General features: G+C 34.4%; 2 protein-coding genes across 2 annotated transcripts in view; one reads left to right on the top strand and one right to left on the bottom strand.

Annotated features, from left to right (window-relative positions):
- The window catches only part of LOC129795977 (prostaglandin reductase 1-like), a 211,683-nt gene that overhangs the window by 99,153 nt on the left and 93,281 nt on the right, over nucleotides 1-19,249 (top strand). The window lies entirely within an intron of this gene.
- LOC129795962 (protein tincar) overlaps nucleotides 1-19,249 on the bottom strand; it is a 108,217-nt gene that overhangs the window by 30,176 nt on the left and 58,792 nt on the right. Inside the window, exons 6-7 of the mRNA XM_055837548.1 lie at nucleotides 18,676-18,782; nucleotides 18,445-18,566 (exon numbers count right to left, since the gene is read on the bottom strand). Of these exons, the coding sequence (XP_055693523.1) occupies nucleotides 18,445-18,566; nucleotides 18,676-18,782 (229 nt within the window). The remainder of the gene's footprint in view (nucleotides 1-18,444; nucleotides 18,567-18,675; nucleotides 18,783-19,249) is intronic.

The following is a 19,249-nucleotide window of genomic DNA, read 5'->3' as shown; positions in this document are numbered from 1 at the left end:
GGGATTCTTACATGAGTAACTCATGCACTCATTTTTGCATTCAGTTTCTGTATTATTATGTATAAAAAAATTTCCAATTGGCATTTTATCATCTAAAAGGAAATTGAAATTCATAAAATTTGATAGATTTTTTGAAAAATTCTCCATGGTACGATTATCATTAAAGTTAGGTTCTTCGCGACTACCAATTGTGAGTGCAAAGTCATTATTTAATATTTGTTTTGTTTTTTCTTTAAAGACAGAACTAAGCCAAACATTGCACTCCAAAATAGCAATGAAATCTTCACTTTGACGCATAATCATATTTTTCGTACTAGGAAGAGCGTCTGGAGTAAAATTTGTCTTTCGAGGGTAAATTCTTTCATTCACATTACATCCATCCAGTTTTTCTCCACAAATATTCTTCTGTTCTTTGCTGTCCATGTCCAGTAAAACTGAATCATTTTCCATTTTCACATGAAATTTCCAACATGCAGCTGTTTGTATGTTTGCATCTGTTGCCATGACTTTTACTTTTGATCGTACTGGTATAGTGAATTCAGCAAAGAATACAGGATACCACCAATAGGAAGGATGTTTTACATGGTCATCTCCATTTAACTTACTGCAATCGAGAGAAAAACGCCAAGAGCCTGCAGTTGCAGTTTGCCAAGTTAGCAGAAACGTAAGATAGCTAAGAATTTTTACTAGCATTTTGGATTAAGGACTTTGTCTAAACTGCTTTCATGTTCAAACTATTCAAACACTCTGAATGTATTATCAAGAACTAAGTCAAAGCGTAGTAAATTCTTTTGTAAGAAAATTATTAGAGAAAGCATTAGGGCCAATGGGATTTGGAGGATGTTGTAATAAATTATGAGATTTCTCAACAAAATTAAGGGAAAAATGTTGTTTCCCTAAGGTAACGTATTGATTGTCGATTTCTTTTTCATTTTCTGGACTAAATAGGTTTTCAAAGTGAAATAAACATCAAACGATAGACGGGGAACGTCAAATATTACAATTGCACAATAAAATTTTCAAACCTGAAGCTGCTTGACTCTTAAATTGATCTTAAACTATTTTTGAAGTTCTATAAAAAATAAAATTTTTAAAAAAAAATATCTCTCAAGAATATCATTTTCACAATGAAAAGACTTCTCAGTTACTTTGCTAAATAAGAAATGGTTGTTGGAACAGTTGCTCAAGTTCTATTTTGCGTATTACTAAATGAATTTATAGTTGGAACTATTTTCGACGATCTATTTTTAAAGAAAATGTGAAAACCCATAAAGATGATTAAAACAACTACAATCACAACTAACAAAAATAAATGTACTGGTAAGCTGACCAAGCTTACGGGAGCTGTGTTTCTTTCAGTGTACCAATTTTGTGAGAGCAAACTAGAACGCGAATTTATTTAATTACGCGCAAAGTCGGGAAAAGTAGAAAAGTCATACCCTAAGAAATCTTTAGAAGGCTATATCTCGAGAACGGATCCATAGATTTTCATAAATTTTTTTTTGTTTTAAAGGTCTTGAAGTCAGCTATAACATATCGAAAAATGAAAAAAATTTATGTCGCCATTTTCGAAAAATTCGAGTTCGAAATTTTCGAAAACTTTGTTTTCGATTTTAGCGCCTCTTGCGGTCATTTCTCGAAGTTGCAATGTTTTAGACATTTGTAGGGTTTCTCGAAACCTTTCATTTGCGCTTGAGTTGATCAAGATCGGACTTGTAGAACCCGAGATATGACATGCCAACTTTAGAAGGCTATATCTCGAGAACGGATCCATAGATTTTCTTCATTTTTGGCATGAAGCTAGATAATATGGTCAGCTACAACATATCAAAAAATTAAAAAAATTTATGTCGTCGTTTTCGAGATATTCATCGAAAACTAATCGAAAATTTTGTTTTTGTTTTTTGGCCCCCTAGTGGTCACTTTTGAAACTTCGGATGTTTTAGAGAGTTGTAGGGTTTGTTGAGAGCTTTCATTTGAGCCCGGGTTGATCAAAATCGGTCAAGCCATTTTCGAGTTATGGTCGATTTTCGATGAAAAATTGTGGCGGCCATATTGACTAAACGGCTTGACCGATTTTCGAAAATGAGGTATCGTTGGAAAGCTCTTGATGTCCCCTACAACATATAAAAATTTCAGCCCTCTAGCTATAATAGCGGCTGAGATATAGCGAAAACAAAATTTTGAGGTTATTCAAAATGGCGGACGGGGGGGTGGGGGGTAAAATTTGATATCATAAACGGATGTCTTCCAGTCGATATTTAAACTTTGCCGTTTACCGCAAGTCTCTATCTATAACCGTTCTCTCGCAATTCAGTCATAAACCACGGCCGGACGGACGGCCGGCCGGAAAAAAAAATTTTTGGCGCATACGTTTTTTGGAATGTGGGGACCCTAATTCGTGCTCATCCCAAGTTTGAGCCCGATCTGACGACTTTCGATTTTGCTCGGTACACAAAAGCTGTGTCTGAAAGAAACACAGCTAAAATATATATAGATATAAAATATTCGACTTGTGGGTCTTGTTACTTTTACAATGATAAGTCATGCACTCATTTAGGCATTGAGTTTCTGTATTATTGTGTATAAAAAACTTTGCATTTGATGACTTATCAGTTAAAAAAAATTCAAAATTCATAAAATTTGATAGGTTTTCTGAAAAATTCTCCATAGTGCGATTATCAGTAAAGGTAGGTTCCCTACGACTTCCAATTGTGAGTGCAAAGTCATTGACTAATGCCAAATGTATAGACATAAACCAGATACTGCACTCGAAAATAGCAATGAATTCTTCACTTTGCCGCATAATCACATTTTTCGTACTTCGAAAATCACCTGGTTCTGGAATAAACATTGTCTTTCGAGGGTAAATTCTTTCATTCACATTACATCCATCCAGTTTTTCTCCACATATATTCTTCTGTTCTTTGCTGTCCATGTCCAGTAAAACTGAATCATTTTCCATTTTCACATGAAATTTCCAACATGCAGCTGTTTGTATGTTTGCATCTGATGCCATGACTTTTACTTTTGATCGTACTGGTAAAGTGAATTCAGCAAAAAATACAGGATACCACCAATTGGAAGGATATTTTACTTGGTCCTCCCCATCTATTGTAGAACAATTAAAAGCATAACGCAGAGGGACTTCAGTTGTAACTGTGTAGATATGTAGAAGTGGAAGGAAGCTAAGAACTTTAACTAGCATTTTCGAATCAAGACTACGTCTTAACTGCCTACATATATGTTCAAACTATCTAAACTCTCTGAAAAATCTTGACGCAAAACCGAATTAAGACCGAATATATATTAGTATTTATTTTGTAATAAAATCATTAGAGAAGAAATTAGGGTTCAATGGTATTCGGAGGATGTTGAAATAAATCATTAATGCGATTCCTCAATAACATTTAAGGAAACATTCTGTTAGCGTATAAGGAAACGTATTAATTGCCAATTTATTTTTACCTCTTGAACCGATAAGGTTTTTCAAAAATCGTTAAACGTATTGAAATGTCAAATGCTAGAAAATAAAATGTCAAAAGCTAGACAGAGAATGTCAGCTTCAGAAAAGAAACGTCAAAAGTTTAACAGCGAATGTCAAATCTTAAAAAGAAACGTCATATATTGCATAGAAAATATCAAACGTTTGAAAAAAAAAAGGAAAAATTAGAATTGAACGCATACTTGAATGCAACAATTTAATTTTTAAACTCTAACTCCTAAATTAATCTTCTCAATCACTTTTAGTTTATTAAAAAAAATATTTTTTTTAAAAAAATTATCTCCCAAAATATATTTATGTGAATTATGTAAAGTTTCTGCTCAAGATTCCACCGCATATTGCACTTAATTTGCACTAATTCCCCTTGGAGATTAATAAACTCCATTTCCACGTACATAATACATAGCGGAATATAATAAGGTCCCTGACGACTTTCTGTGGATATAATGAGATACAAGAGGGATTAAATCTATAAGATAAACCTCCCTCGATATATCTCAATTAAGCATTTATTCTTAGGGGAGTCTTACATTCGTTGAATGTTGTATGAAGCATGTAAAGAGAGGTTATTGCGGAAGAATATACTCCTCATTCACCACAGCTAGATTTTCCTCCAAAAGCACATGAAAATGTTTTTTTTTCTGGTGAAAGTTGAACTTTATATTTTTCATGGACAGTTTGTGATTAAAATTCCAAAGGGATCGTCTGGGTGAGGCTTCATATTTCGCAAAGGGGTCACAACAAACATTTGATTAATACAGCATAATATTTCATCGGTCCATGCTTAATCCTCTCCCTGTGGAAATTACAGAGAAACATGAAATCACACAACACGGGATTATGTGACCGACCCTCCCACCCCCAAATCTGCTTGTCTACAATTACGCAGAGGGGTGCTAATATGATTACAGAAAGGGCATTGGAATGAAGTCCTCCCAAAAGGTAAATGAAAAGGACCTTTCCTTGAATATGTTCTCCGATAGGTCTCCGGACAATACAATTAATTCTTCGAATTAGGGGATGGGTTTAATCACTTACACACACTGACCAGAGATTAAGGAAGTGAAATCTGAATTAGTCGTTAGTTTTAAAAGAACTGGGAGATAGTATATGATTTTCTTTAAAGGCTTGCGAATTACCATGAATTAAAATAATTCTCATTAATAAAAAAAAATCTAATTTTGCTTAAATTTTTCCCTTTTTCTTTCAAAAAAAATTATTGGCTTTTCTTTAATATTGTGAAAATTCAGTAATCGTTTTCTTCCATTTTTATGTATTTTTTTTATAATTACTTTTCAATATAATGCCAAAATAAGCCTAAAAATGAATAAACTCCTTTCAAATATCTACGTTGTGTTAAAAAAATCAAAACATTTCCAAGACAAAATTTTATTCAATTTTATACTAGGTAAACAAGAAAATTCACGAAAAGAATTTTTCCCCTGGACGTGGCATTTATTTTTCATTTGGGGAAAAATGTAAAGAATCAAAAATTCGTGTGCATAAATGTTTTCTAGGTATTCCACACATACCTATAGCTGAAATGGGTGGCAGATGTAGCATAATACAGTTAGGGGGGCTTCTGAAAATTGCCAATGGGAAAATTGTGAATCGATTTTGTATTATTTTCAGTGAATGGACACTTCCAGGTGGGTGCTAAGTTGAGGGAGAATTTTGACTGGTATTGATACCCAGAGAGAGAATAATACAATCCATCACAGTTAGATGGTAAACGTATATAGTGCATTTTCATCCCTTTAGGATATTTGTTGAAGCTCTCTACTTTAGCTTATGCATTGCCATGGAGGTTTTCCATCTTTTTACCCTCAATGCTGCCTCTCATCGATATTTCCAATTTATCGAAAAAGGGACAGCGGGATTCAGGCCATAAAAATTCGATTTGATTTTTATGCGTCTCCCTCACAATAAATATCACCCTTTTCGCATCCCCTCCCACCACCCCCTTGAGGTCTAGGAAGGAACTATAGGTACACAATTGTCTTCCAACGGGGAGAGTTTTGCCCCCCTCAAGCAGACACGACGGTCAGGAAAGATAGTGGTGCAAAAGAATTCACCAGGAAATTCATACTTTAATGCAATACTGGGGAAGAACAATTGGGTGTGGCAGTGCCACAATATATATACATATGTATGTACATACAACGGGAAACGGAAAAGGGGATTACAAAGAGTGTGTAACACTTTTTTCTCTCTCACTCACTTCGCCAGCACCCAGCAAACCCATGAAAGCTTGACACCCCGAAAAGCACTCTGCGGCAAACATGATGTGTGAGGGCTGGGGTGGTTTTGGTGGTGCAAAAAAAGGGATGGTGGATGCACATTGTTGAGCAAGCAAGTGATGCGTAAACAATACTATAAATTTCCCTCACATACTCCACTCACAGCCAAATGCTCCAAAATGCTCTCACACTATAGGCTGTGTTGGGATGTATCTTCACAGCGACAGTATGAAAAGCTCGTGGTAAATCCTTAAATAAAAGGATAACGACAACGTACCCCCACACACACACACCGTAATACAATTTAAAGTCCAATCTCCTTCTCTTCCACAATATTATGGGCCATATGTGTGCATTATTTTGTGCTCCTTCAAGAAAACGAGGGAAGATGCTTCTCAAACTATATATACGGGGGGTTTCCATGCAGAAATTGATTTTTATTTATAGAAAGGAAAACATTTCCTTCGGGGATATGAAAAAGCCAATAATAGTAATTCAATCATTTGGATTCTCAATAGTTGCTTTACGTAGTATATATAAATTTATTTTTAGAGAGAATCAGTCGTTATATATCAACATAAGTATTGTAAGGGATGATTGTCAATATAAGAGCAAATATATAAAAAATACAAAGCCAAAAATCGCTAAAAATTTGTGATATTTAGGGAATATTCCTGAGAATATTTAAAAAGAAAAATTATCATTTACTTGGAGCTCAAAATTGAGAACAAAAGGAAAAAGAGATGTATTTGAATAGAATTCAAAATAAATTAAGTTTTCAATTTTATCCTTTTTTTTTAAAAGCTAAAACTAGACAACTCTTTTCGGCTTGAAGTTATCACTTTGTAGGCTAGAATTTAGCACTTTTCAGGCTTGAGTTTAGCACTTTCGAGCCTTGAATTATTTTTGTTTTTCTTCTCAATTTCAGGCTTTGTAAAACTAAAAACCAAATAAGTTATTAGGTTTGAATTTAAAACTTTTTTATGTTTATATATTTAAGTTTTTCCTTTTAATGTCAGCCTTTTTAAAACTAAAAAACGAACAACTTTTTATTTAAAACTTTTTAGGCTTTGATTGAGCCTTTTTTGGGCTAGAATTTAGTACCTATCTTTCAGGCTTGTATTTAATATTTTTATGCTTTTGCTTGACTAAAAATTAACGATGTTTAACGGCAAAATATTTAGATATCTTTTTTGTGAATTAACCGAATATTTCCCTCAGGTCCGAATATTTTTATTAAAATTAAAACCCCTTGCTATTTTTCTTTCAATAAAGAAATTTTTATCTCCTTTTAAAAAATTTTGCAGTATTGCTTGAATTTTCTTGTCTTACGCCCTCATGTTGAGAACCACTAGGTCGTGTGCCAAAGTTTCGGTATTTCAGTTGGAGATATATGAGTCCAGTGGGAGGTTTCAATGATAGAGCATAGGATTTTGAGGGTGCATAGTAGCCACCGACACACAATATTCGAAATTTGTTTTTTATTACCAACATAAACATAACGCATAGACTATTCCTCATGAATGTGGGTGAAAGAATGTAAAGCAAGTTCCTTTTCCTTCAAATAGCTATGTTTTAACCTTCCTCTCTGTCTCTCTTTGGAGATTTTCCAGATAGAAAAATTTTCAACTCATCTGGAATTTTTTTATGCCATTTTCTCGAGTGTATGATTTATATGTTGAGGAATTGAGTTATGTGTGTACTGCTCGTGTCCCTAACGAAGTTATCTCAATGTTTATGGCTCAATGTGGCACATTTATTTGCTCACATCGTGCTTTTTATTCACACGCCTTCCTCCCACCACCTCCACGTTTCCAGAAGACGAACATCAAAGCATAAAACATATAGAGGGGGGGGGGGGTTTCATTAGAATTTGATTGCTTAACAACATTTGCTTTCCTTCGACGCAAAAGTGCCTCCAGGAACTGTGAGATAAACCTCTCCTTCTCTCTTAAGAAATTTCTTCAGTAAAGAAATTATTATATGTGCAGGGGTTATGTGTTTGTGTGTGGTTTTTACTATGCTCAAGGGAGTACAGCAATTTTACATTTACTATGTGTAATCCTCCTTATCCCTCTCAATGAGTGAAAATGCATTTCTCGCACCCAGACAAACCCCTTTATGGGTGGATAGGGGGGGGGGGGGTGTTTTATGTGTACCCCAAATGGAAAATGGTTAGGCAGAAATAATTTGCAGACAAGCTGAGAAAATGAGACAATTTTGGGAGTTTTTGCAAATTATGCCATAGTGGCGACTTTTGCAGACTGAGGGGGGTTGTTTTAAATTAATTTCCACCCTGCCAGCTAATACTATACTCTGCGCAGGGTGTTTTGTGTACAAACGTCGGTAATCAATGATTAAATCTGTACTCTATTCGTCCGTAAGGGTTGGGGGTGGTTCTATATATAGTTTCATATAGGTACAGACTTTCCATTTAGTTAAATATATGCTCTTGAAAATGCTCGTATGTTTAGGTGAGAGTAAAAATGTAATTTTCATTTCAATCCTACACCAAATTTTAGAATTACTTTCCACAAATCAGCGTAAATGAATGACATTAATGCTCTAATTTGCACAAATTGATGGCTTTTTCAGTGCTTCGCAATCAATCACATTTAAATGTAATTAACGTATACTACCGGTCATGCTTTAATTGCTATAAATAGTAGCAGATTTAGAGGAAAAGGCTAAATTTGTCCCACAAAATTGTGTTCTACTTCAAATTTAACGATAAAATTGATTGTTTTATTGAAAATAGACAATTTAATGGACAGAAAACCGACAGATATTTTTAAATTTTAAATATTCACACTAATGGAAAATTAGCGCCATCTAGTATTGAAATCAAATTCACCAAGAAACCGCAGCTAATGAACCCATTATCTCAAAACCGCAACTGAATTCACAAAATTAGTTTTCATTTCTCAAGTAAAATGAATGAAATGAAAATGCCTCGAGCAGATGAAACGAAGAAGAATTAAAACCCCCGAGAAGGGTTTGTCATTGTCACCACAGTTAGTCACTCACTCGGAAATAGCGAACATCGTCAAATGTTCTTTTCAAAGAATATCAAAAGAAAACAAATAGATATTGTCTATGAAAGAATGGTAAGAATTAAATTTGCTTAACAACTTTGAATACGTATGTACTTCTTAGTCCGTTTGTGGTTCTTTTATCGATTTTTTCTCACGATAGTATATGGAAAAACTTTTCAAATCCTCTACAGTTTTCCTTCTACCTCGTTACATTTTAACAGATAGAACGGAAAGAGAGATCTCTCAGGCGGATTTTCACTTCTCACACCTCTTCCGTATTTTGAAGCTTTTCTTCGGCATTTACCTCACACCTGGGGAATATCGTGTGTATTGAAAGCAATTCACAATGGTAAATCTTTATCCTGTTTTGCACTGTGTAAGAGAGGAATAAAATGCACACAGGCGACATTCTGGCCGACAATATTCTGATTTATAGTAAAACGCTTTTGGTACGAAGAATCGCCTCAGACTTGGAGGAGGATTTTTTTCCTGATTCTTTATAAAGAACCTCCCTCCCACTACTTTGTATATTTTGTATTTTTTGAACCATTCTGCATAAATCCCCAACATTTTCTGACACCCCCTACATTTTGTTCCCTTTTTTGGTGGGGCACATTTGGTGCAAAAATTCCGTTTGATTTATTTTGTGAATTTTCGAAAGTTTTTCCATGCAAAGGGGGGAGTGCCTCAACGTTTCAGGAAAAGCGACACCACCTCCGCCAAACATGTGCAAATCCCAAAATTACAGACGCAAACACTCCGTACTGAATGCCACTTCAAAAGTGACGGTTGCAGCAGGAAAAGGGGGGTTAATCCATCTCCCATTTCAAACTACTTTAAACTATTTACTGCCAAAAATCTCTCTGACACACAGGAATACACCCCCCAAAATATTATTAGTTGCATAAGCTGGGAAATTCCGTGAAAATATCTCCCGTAATTCCATTAAGGATTCTCTAAACTTTCATCCCGCATCTTTCATTAGTGTGATTAACTGCAATTTATGCTGCATCCACACATTACTCATATCATTTGATAATCAATCTTTAGCATTAATTTTAATAAACGTATTTACACTTCACATCACAAGATTAACTTGTCATCGTGTCTAGCGGGGGATCTCTTGAGAAAATTGAAATGTCACTTGCAGATGATTTTCTCGCACATTTAGTTGAGATGGAGTTTATATATTCCTTCCAATCTCCTTTCGCAAATCACAAGTAAATATCGCGCGTATTGAGGTGCCAAAAATAAATTGAATAAATAGCAAAAGTTATTGTGTGAAGGAATATTTTTATGAGTGTTCGTTTTGAGTTTTAGAACATATGTTAGTGGGATAGGTCATTGAGGAAATACCATTAAAAAAGGATTCAGCGGAAAATCTGACAAGTTAAGTAAATCATGGAAAAGAAACTGAAAAGTTATTCAGTAAGAAACAGTAAAAAAATCAAATAAGAAGTACTTTATTATGTAGATGATAGAATAATTCAAAAAAAAAAGTATTGTAATCAATCGAAAGAACAGAAAACAATAAATAAAAAATAATAGATACAAACGCAAAATCAGTCCAAATAGCAGAATATAATATACAGAATTAACAAAAATAGCAGAATAAATTCGTGAGAAGAACTGAAGTTCATCAATTCATTTTCATTTCCATACAAAGAATTTTCTGTAGAAACTTTTTTCTCTAATTAAAAATAAAAATAATAAAAAAAAATATTTTGGCGCTACATCCCATATAGGAACAGGGCCGGCCGCCCTATATGATGTTGTTGTTCTCCTTGCGGAGAAGTAGTGGGCGGCCTTGCTAGATACTACCACGTGTGGGCCATTTTACGGATAGGAGTGTATCAATCTCCTGATGCGCTCGAGTGCGCATCCAAAGGTCGCCGGTTCGAATACAGAACACGGCAACGCGCCCCATCCGCCAACGTGCAATTAGATCACGTTTCTCTAATTAATGTAGGTAATTTATTTATGGAATACAACCTATATCTTTTGAACATCTTCGCAGATTAATTATTAAGGGTGAAACGCATATTTTAAATCAAGAATGGCTCACAATATTCAAATAGAAAATAATTAAAATTCATTTTATTTATATTGATTTATTAATTGAGTTAGTACCTAAATAGAAATGTAGAAAGTTTATAAGCTCATTTTTTTAAAAGTTATATGAGTTAAAATTTAATTAAATCAAAATTTCTTTAAAAGAACATAGAATAGGGTTTAGAAGTTCTTTCATTAATAAGAAAAAATAGTCAGTGGAGGCGCCTGGTAAAGCACAAATCATTTTTCTCTTTTTTTTTTTAAATACCCTTCCCTCATTCACCAATTTTAAATGAAAAATATCCTTTTATTTTCCAAAACTCGATGAAGAGTAAATGCCAGAATATATCTACCGGCTTTTAGCAACTGACGTACTCGACGTAGCCGACGTAGAGACCTACATATTTCATCAATCACAATACAAAGAGAGAGTATTGTGATTTTTCAAAAAAAAAAAGGTAAATATGATGCATCATAATCGAAGGTAAACTCCATTTGAATTTTCTAGCGAGACATGATAAATGTTTGTCTGTTACTCTTCATATCTCATTCTGCTACATATATACTTCCTTTTACTTTCTCTCCAACCATCCGGTGTGGAAATATACAGGAATTATACGTAAATTTTTGTCATACATCCCATTTATTCTTCTGCTTTTTCCCCCCATAATTCCCCCGAATGTTTAGGCCTTTGGGGGCCTTGGGGGCTTTGTTTGCAATAGCAAAGAGCATGCAGAAAAAAAGCTTCTATTTTTGCAAGTCGTTTGCCACCGTGAAAAATGACAGAGTGGTTAGATAACACACTAATAATGTGGATGTGGCACAAACTTAATTTTGTCCGGGGAGAAAGGGCCAAGTTCCATGGCCTGGGGGATGTTTTTTTTTTTTGTTTTGTTTCCCATTCATTCTACCCCCCAAAAATTGCTCACGTTTAGAGTTCTCTGTGTTTTCGCACATGAGTAGTGTCTGAGGATGATGGCGATAAATGTCTCCATGGGCCAAGAGAATTCACCCCACCCCCTCACATATGATGTGAGTGCGCCACATCATCCCCCCAAAAAAACTCCCCTAGAATGTGGAAAGAGTGAGAGATAAATTTAATTATGAAGGGGACAATGGGTGAATGTATTTATAGTGGAGTCTCCGGGTGTTTGTTTATTTTTCCAATGGGGTACTCCACCACTCTGTCTGTCGCCACTCTGATGGACTGAAATACGAGGCGATGCCAGGGATGCCATGAGAGCTTTGCAAAATTGAAACTTTCACCACCGCCATGGGCACAAAGTAAATCATATTGAGGGAGAAAATTCAATTAAGACAACAGCTCCAGGAAAAACTGCCACGCGTGATTTTTTTTAACTTGCATTTCACGTGATTTCTTTTCGCAATTTATGATTCTTCAGGAATTTTTACAACCTCCCCCGCATTTAGTTTCTTTTTATTCCATCTTCAAACCACCCCATTCTTGTTCAATTTTTTTTAGTATAATTTGCTCTTTGCACGAAAGGATATTTCATGATGTAGATATACGGGAAAAGTTTTATGTATGTGCATGGAAAACTCAAGGGTCTGTCAATAAAATTGTCATTTCGTGCTTTTGTGCATTTTGCAACACATCAATGAAAGTTTCCCTCTCCACGCCCTCTTCTGAAAATGCAGTAAAAACAACATTTTTTTCTTGCTACAGAAAACTTAAAAAGAATATAAATCTTTTAGATGGTTTCCCCCTTTTCTTCTCAATGAGCTCCATTTGCTTTCCAAACCATCGATTTCAATGAATAAATCCACCATGCTTCATTTACATTTGAGAGAATTTTGTGAGACAATCAAGTTTTTTTTTTAATAAAGTTTTATGGAGTTTGATAAATTTTAATGCAATGTCTGGATGGTTTATGATTCTCGAGATTTCTTCTCAAACTTATATGAATCTCCTCATTTTGTAAAAAACTTAAAATCTCCAAAGAAAAAGGTTTATAAAAAACATTTTAAAGGGCTTTAATTTGAAAAATTTATATTTATTTCCAGTTCAAATGGAAAGGAAATTTTTCTAAAGGAAAATTTGCAAAAGCTTTTCATTTATAATGGAAAAATTTCATGAGTACACCTCATTACAATTTAATAACTCTATTGCTGGGTATTTTGATTCAATATTGTACTAAAGTAATAACTCATTAAACGCCCTCGCATGTCAATCCACACTTTGTGCAAAAATTAGCTTGTTTAATTGATAAATTTGCATTTTAATTTCAAACGGAAAACATGCATCAATTTTTATTTAATTTATTCAAACAATTTTCCTGAAAAAAAAATCCCCAAGAAGAGGCATTTTGGCACATTCAATGAAAATGAGTTTATTTAATTTATTCTTACTTAGCGTAAGAAAATCAGAAAACTATTTTTCATTGGAAAAACTGGAAAACTTTTTTGAAATAGCTGCTCTATGTTCAATTAAAATCTAATTAATTTGTTCAATTTGGAACAAAAAGGAAAAGAAAATATCTTTAAATTTTCATTGTCTCGCGAGAAATTTTCCTTTTAAATATTTTAGCAATATTTCCCCCCGAAAAAAAAGACCCAAAATAAACCTTTCTCTTCAACCCACTGCAATATCATCGAGCAATAATCTTGCATAGCACGAGATATGAATAAAATCACCCATCTTTTATCTTATGAAAGAATTATTTGCAGCTTTCCCGCCTCCCATTTGAAAGTTTCTCGCGAATGGATTGGGGGGTTAAAAGGAGGAATTGTATGCAGATGCGATAAAATATTCACAAGGCTACTCTCTCCCTTTATGGCTAAACCACACAATGGCACAATCTCACTACGGGTAGAGTGGCAAACAACGATGGAGACAAACACTTGTGGAGAATTAATATATATGGAAAAAATGTGGGGAAGCTTCAATAAAATTTCCCAGGAGCTTTTCACCGAAAGATGTATAAATATGTCAGTTAATAGGATTAGGTATATACAGTATATAATAGTAAATCCAAAGAGTATTCTGAGTGACGTGCCATATGGTTGAGTAAGGGGTGGCTACGTACGAAGAGTTACCAACAACGGGGAAAGCTCATGACACAAAAGCTTAAATGCAGCATGAATAATGAAGTTTTGATCCACCCCCACTTGGAGCTTTTGCCACGACGTCATTGTCATTGGGGTCAGAAAGGGGAACGCATGCCAGCATGGGAGGAAGCATCCGTCAAGCGGTTCATTGGCCTACTTTGCAGTGAACTTTCACCTCCACACCCCGACTTACTTTCCACCCACCCACACACCCCGCATCTCATGCAATATTTACTCATGATCCCACAGAGAGGAATAATAATGTGTGAATGACTTTTATCCCTAAGTCCCCTCAGTAGGGGGCTTGGCAGTGCAAGAAACATAAAGATTTGATTATGAGTGGAAAATAGAAGCTTTTGCATGAAACAGAACTCGAAAGATTTGGCAAAAAGAACAACTAAAAATCCTTTTTCTTCACTAAAATTATTAATTTTTAGTGTTAAAATTTTCTAAGGGCTGGGAAAATTAAATAATCCCTCTGTCTCTCTTCATTAATTATGCTCAAAAAAATATTTAGAATATTCTCAAATAAACTTTCATATGATTAACCCCATTTTTCCCCACCTACCCTCCCATTAAATGTAAATCCTTGAGGGTTAGATGCTCCTTGGAGGAGGATATGGTTTGAATGAAATCATTCATGTTGAATGAGAAATGAAAGAAAAATTTCACAGACACTATAAATTTATGCAAATTTATGAAGATTTCGTGACACAGAACACCCCCTTTTGCTTTAAACTTTAGCGTCATCCACCTGTGCTACATATACACCCCCCACATGCCTACAATCGACGTTCTTCCACCACTTTTCACTTCGTTCTCATTCATTTCCCCAACATTTCAGACCCCATATACGCACGCAGTGGCATGAATTATGGCTAACAATATATTTTTGCTCAACTTTATGACTCTTCCGCGCTTGGGGGCTCTTTGCGCTCCTTTTTTTTCCAACACAATTTCCACTAATAAGTTCACCCCCGAGAGACAGTTTGGGTTTCAAAACATACCTACTCTTTTAAAAGCAGCGTAGAAAATTTTTCTACCCCTAGAGAATAATTAAATTATATTCATGTATTTTAACATAAATGAGCAAGAAAATTCAATACATTTTTTTTCTATACTTTAAACTCCCCATATTGGAAGGAAAATAATTAGTTTATCGTTGAAGTTTGTATTTTTATGTTACGTTATGTTGTGCATGTTAAAATTCTGACGGTATGATTGGGGTAGAATGTAAGAATTTTACTTACTTTGACAACTTTTAATTAAACCAGTTAAATCACAAAGAAAAATTACGCGTAATTTATTTCAGAGGGATTCCATTCATTTTTTTTTGTGTCAAGAAGAAAAAATAATCAATAAATTAAATTTCTTGTTGTTTCAACACAAAAGTGTTACAGTATTTTGAATTTTTAGATCCCCAAAAACCCCCTTCGTACGTGGATAAAGCCATCAGTTAGATGTATGATGATCCCGCGGTTTAATAAAGTAATTTTTTAGCATGAAACATTGTTCCGCAATGTTCTAGAGCCTTCATTAGAGCCAATTATGTTTGTCACGAGATGTATACGCCACGAGGAAGATGTGTGCCTGATTAAAATCCTCCCCACTAAGCCAATGTAATCCCTGTTTAATTAATTTGCTCTGTACACACAATTTGCGTGACTCCCAACTGTCCACACTTTAAACTTTTCACCCCCTTTTTGCTTAAAACACACATAGAAAAAAAATTTCTTTATAGGAAAACTTTTCAAGGAGCAAATCTGATAAAGAAGATTGTTGAGAAACTTTTGGCGTACACAGAGGTGAAAATCCCATTCTCTACCTATTCAAGCAATTGGCAGGAAAACCTCACTTTAGTCCCTTTTGAATGGCAAATAATTTGATTAAGATTCCCATCGTAGAGGAATTATAGCCTGAAAACCACACGTAATTCCATATGCAGATGTGGGTTTGTTGGCATAAATTCCTGGAGAGAGTCCAAAATTTTCTCTATAATAGATTGGTGTAGGAAATAATGTTCTCTGTTCGAGGGCATTGGGGCGTTTTGTGAATTCGTACAATTCACAAAATGCGGTAAATTGGAATCAAATAATGTCTTCCTCAGCATCCTGAATATCTCATTGAACTAGAAAATTGTTATTCAGAGTTTACACAGAGTGTTAGAAACATAAAATTGTGAAAATGCTTTAAAAGGAGTTTATCCGTTTCGTTATAGGAAAACTCATAATTCTCTGATTTGTGTTCACCTTGAGGAAAAAAAGAATAAGAAATACCTAACAAAAAATCCTAAATTTTCCATTAAGATCGATAAAAAATGAGCTAGTCACTCAAAAATTTTAACAATGACGTCACTATCGTGTTTTTTAATCTTTTTTTAACAGATCAGATTTTGAGGTTAGAACTATCTGGTCTTTCAATTGTTAATACATGAAGTAATGCTATATATACTTTGTCAAAAATCGTCGACAAAGCATATTAGCTTTAATACTTCATGCATTAAAAGGGACAAAAAATACAATGGTGACGTCATTGTTTGTATTTTTAGTAAAAAAATTCAATTCATCTTAAGTAATCCCTGTGAAATATGGCTAAAAAGTCTTTTTGGCAATTTTTTAATTCTTTCTTGATCCTTTTAGAAGACTATGGGAGTATTCCGATTAATCCGATTATTTCCTCGAATGCGAAGCTTCTTCCACACAAAACGTGTAAACTCCTTATACGACTTCACTTTTTTTTTTAAAAGGAAAGAAAATTTTCAACAAGTTTAACCTCTGAGAGATTTAAATGATTTAAATCCCTCAGTCTACGAAAGTTATAATACAAAATAAAGTACATAATTTGATTAAAATCCCTTCAAAGAAAAATATATCTACATCCAATTACTACACGAAAAAAGCTCCAGCATATGGCGAAAGTTGAAAAGCTCCCCTTTATTAATTTCCAACACACAGAGAGAGTATCATAATTCCATGGGAGTTAATAAAATGTAAAACGAAAGCAACGGAGTGTGTAATGTATATCGCCTCCCTTTACGAAAGGAGGATATTTTGGTTGTAAGATTTCCCGTGACTTCCTTTTTAGTCTGGCTTTTTGTATTTAATTAAAATAGAAAATGTCATTTGCAGTCTCTCCCCGTATAGTTTGCTTTTTCACGGGATATTGAATTTATTTTAATAAAATCTTTTCATTTTCATATTCAAAAGGATTTTCTTCATAGAGGAAATTCATTTTTCTTTCATGCCCACCTTAGTAAGAAAGCTCCCCGTTTTCTTTGGATTTCTTTTTTTTTCTTCAACCCCATATAGACATGGAAACTTTAACTCACCCCCCTCCCTGTGTTGGGAATTTTGTAATAAAGTTGCGAGTCATGCGAAGACAAGTCACAAAGGATAAAAGGGGTTGAAGCAATTTTCCCTTAATTTTGAGGGATGAGTTAAGTGCTTGTAAATAACTTTTCTAGCTGACATACCGATAAAGTGATATAGAAAATGTTGCAACACGTCCTCCATTGTGATTGATTTAATAATAAATAAATTCGCAACAAGTTCTCCCACCCACACATTGAAAAGATTGCGTTTGTTGTTTATTGAGTTAGTGTGGAAGTTTGAGGGGTTTTCCAAGGGAGTTATTTTTCATCAATAATTATGCTCAATATTCGTATTAGTAATTTGACGAAATTACATGTCTGAGAAAGTTAGAAAATTCATCAAATTACTTCACTAATTCTCTTAATTGATTAAATAATTCTTATTAAAATCTTATAAGAAAAAAAAACAAGCAAATCTTATTCAATTTATTCAAACTACAAATAAAGTTCGACGAATGTACAATCCAACCCAAAGAAAAAGTCACAAAAAGCCCTCTAGAGATGATTGTATTGGATAAAAAGCTTCACGTGTTTATGTCCACAAGGAAATCTCTCTCTATCTCTCGAAAAGTTGACGGAAGTTTTGCAAAAGGGAAAATACGTTTTTCTCGTATAATGATAGAGATCAAATTTTCCTTCAAGTACTTTCCTCGTCAATTTCTCTCACCCAATATTCGAGCCATTAGGAAATGTCTCGTGATTTATTATTATATCGCTCCCCAATTGGGGAGGAGAGATTTTATTTGTAGAACGAGATGATAAATCAACTGAACGCATTTCACCCCATTATTTTATGCCTTTCCATCTTCCTGTCGCGTTGGGATAAAAAAAAGAACCTACATAGATGAATGGGAGGCGAAGTTGTATTCGAATTACACAAAAGCTCATCTTGCCGGCAGGCAGAAGAGTGGCAAAAAATAAGCAATAGGATGATCCTTTAGTCAATTTAAACGAGGGAGATTCTCACAAACAGATAGGGTCAAATTGCATTATGTGATTTAGATCTTTGTTTGGAGATAAATTTAAACCACCCGTACCCTATTGAAGCTTCCACCGAAGCTTTTATGTTGGGGGCAATGGAATGTGGAAGACCCCCCTTTAAAAGCAATTGCCTTGAAAATGATCACGTTCATTTTTGATGATAAAATTGTTCAATGTGAAGACATTCCTTACCTTTTGGTAATAATCCATTCTCAATCATGCGTGCTTCGAGTAGGAGACGTGGTATAAGGAGGGCGAGTGCGGCAACAACGTGCAAGAATGCCGAAGTTGGTCCCCCATGTGTCCATAGTGCCCTGCAAAGAGGACATAGCTTGGCATGACATATATTTATACGAAATAGGGATAGGAATCCCCGCAATATGGCAGAAAGTTAAATCGAATGCCAAACCACAATCTTATTACCTCAGTGTACCACCTTTTGCTTCCTCTTCGAGACCATCTGGTGGTTCTGCTGAACACTTTCCAGCTCCACTTGCCAATTTGATGCCATCATTGGCGAGATTTCCGATCTGAAATTACCATGAAAATGCTCAGCAATATTTTAGAAAGGGGAATGAGAGGAATCATTGCCAAGGAGAAATTGTTAAATGTATCAGAGTTTAAAGGAAATTTCAGATTTACAAAATTTAATTTAATTTTCTGAAACTTTCTAAGAAGTGTGAGAAATTAATTTAAGTTTAAAGAAATCAAGCGATCAATTTCTTAAAAAGCTAAAATGAATCCCCTTTTGCAAAGGAAATAAAATTATTAAGTTGTAATAAATTTAATTCTTGGAGGATTTGAGAATGGTAGAAAGAAGTAAAAGCAAAAAGTAAAAAACTAAATGAATTCAAGCCCAAAAATATATTTTTTAATTCAGTCCTAAAAATGCAGAGATTGAGCAATAAAAGCTTTAAAAAAATTAATTCAAACTTTAGAATGACTAAAATTAAGCCCAAAAGTAGTAATTTAAAGCCTAAAAACACTAAAATTAATG

This window comes from Lutzomyia longipalpis, chromosome 4 (genome assembly GCF_024334085.1).
Source record: "Lutzomyia longipalpis isolate SR_M1_2022 chromosome 4, ASM2433408v1".
Taxonomy (NCBI): domain Eukaryota; kingdom Metazoa; phylum Arthropoda; class Insecta; order Diptera; family Psychodidae; genus Lutzomyia; species Lutzomyia longipalpis.
The sequence above is the reverse complement of the archived record's forward strand: the minus strand, read 5'-3'. Positions and strand labels throughout refer to the sequence as shown.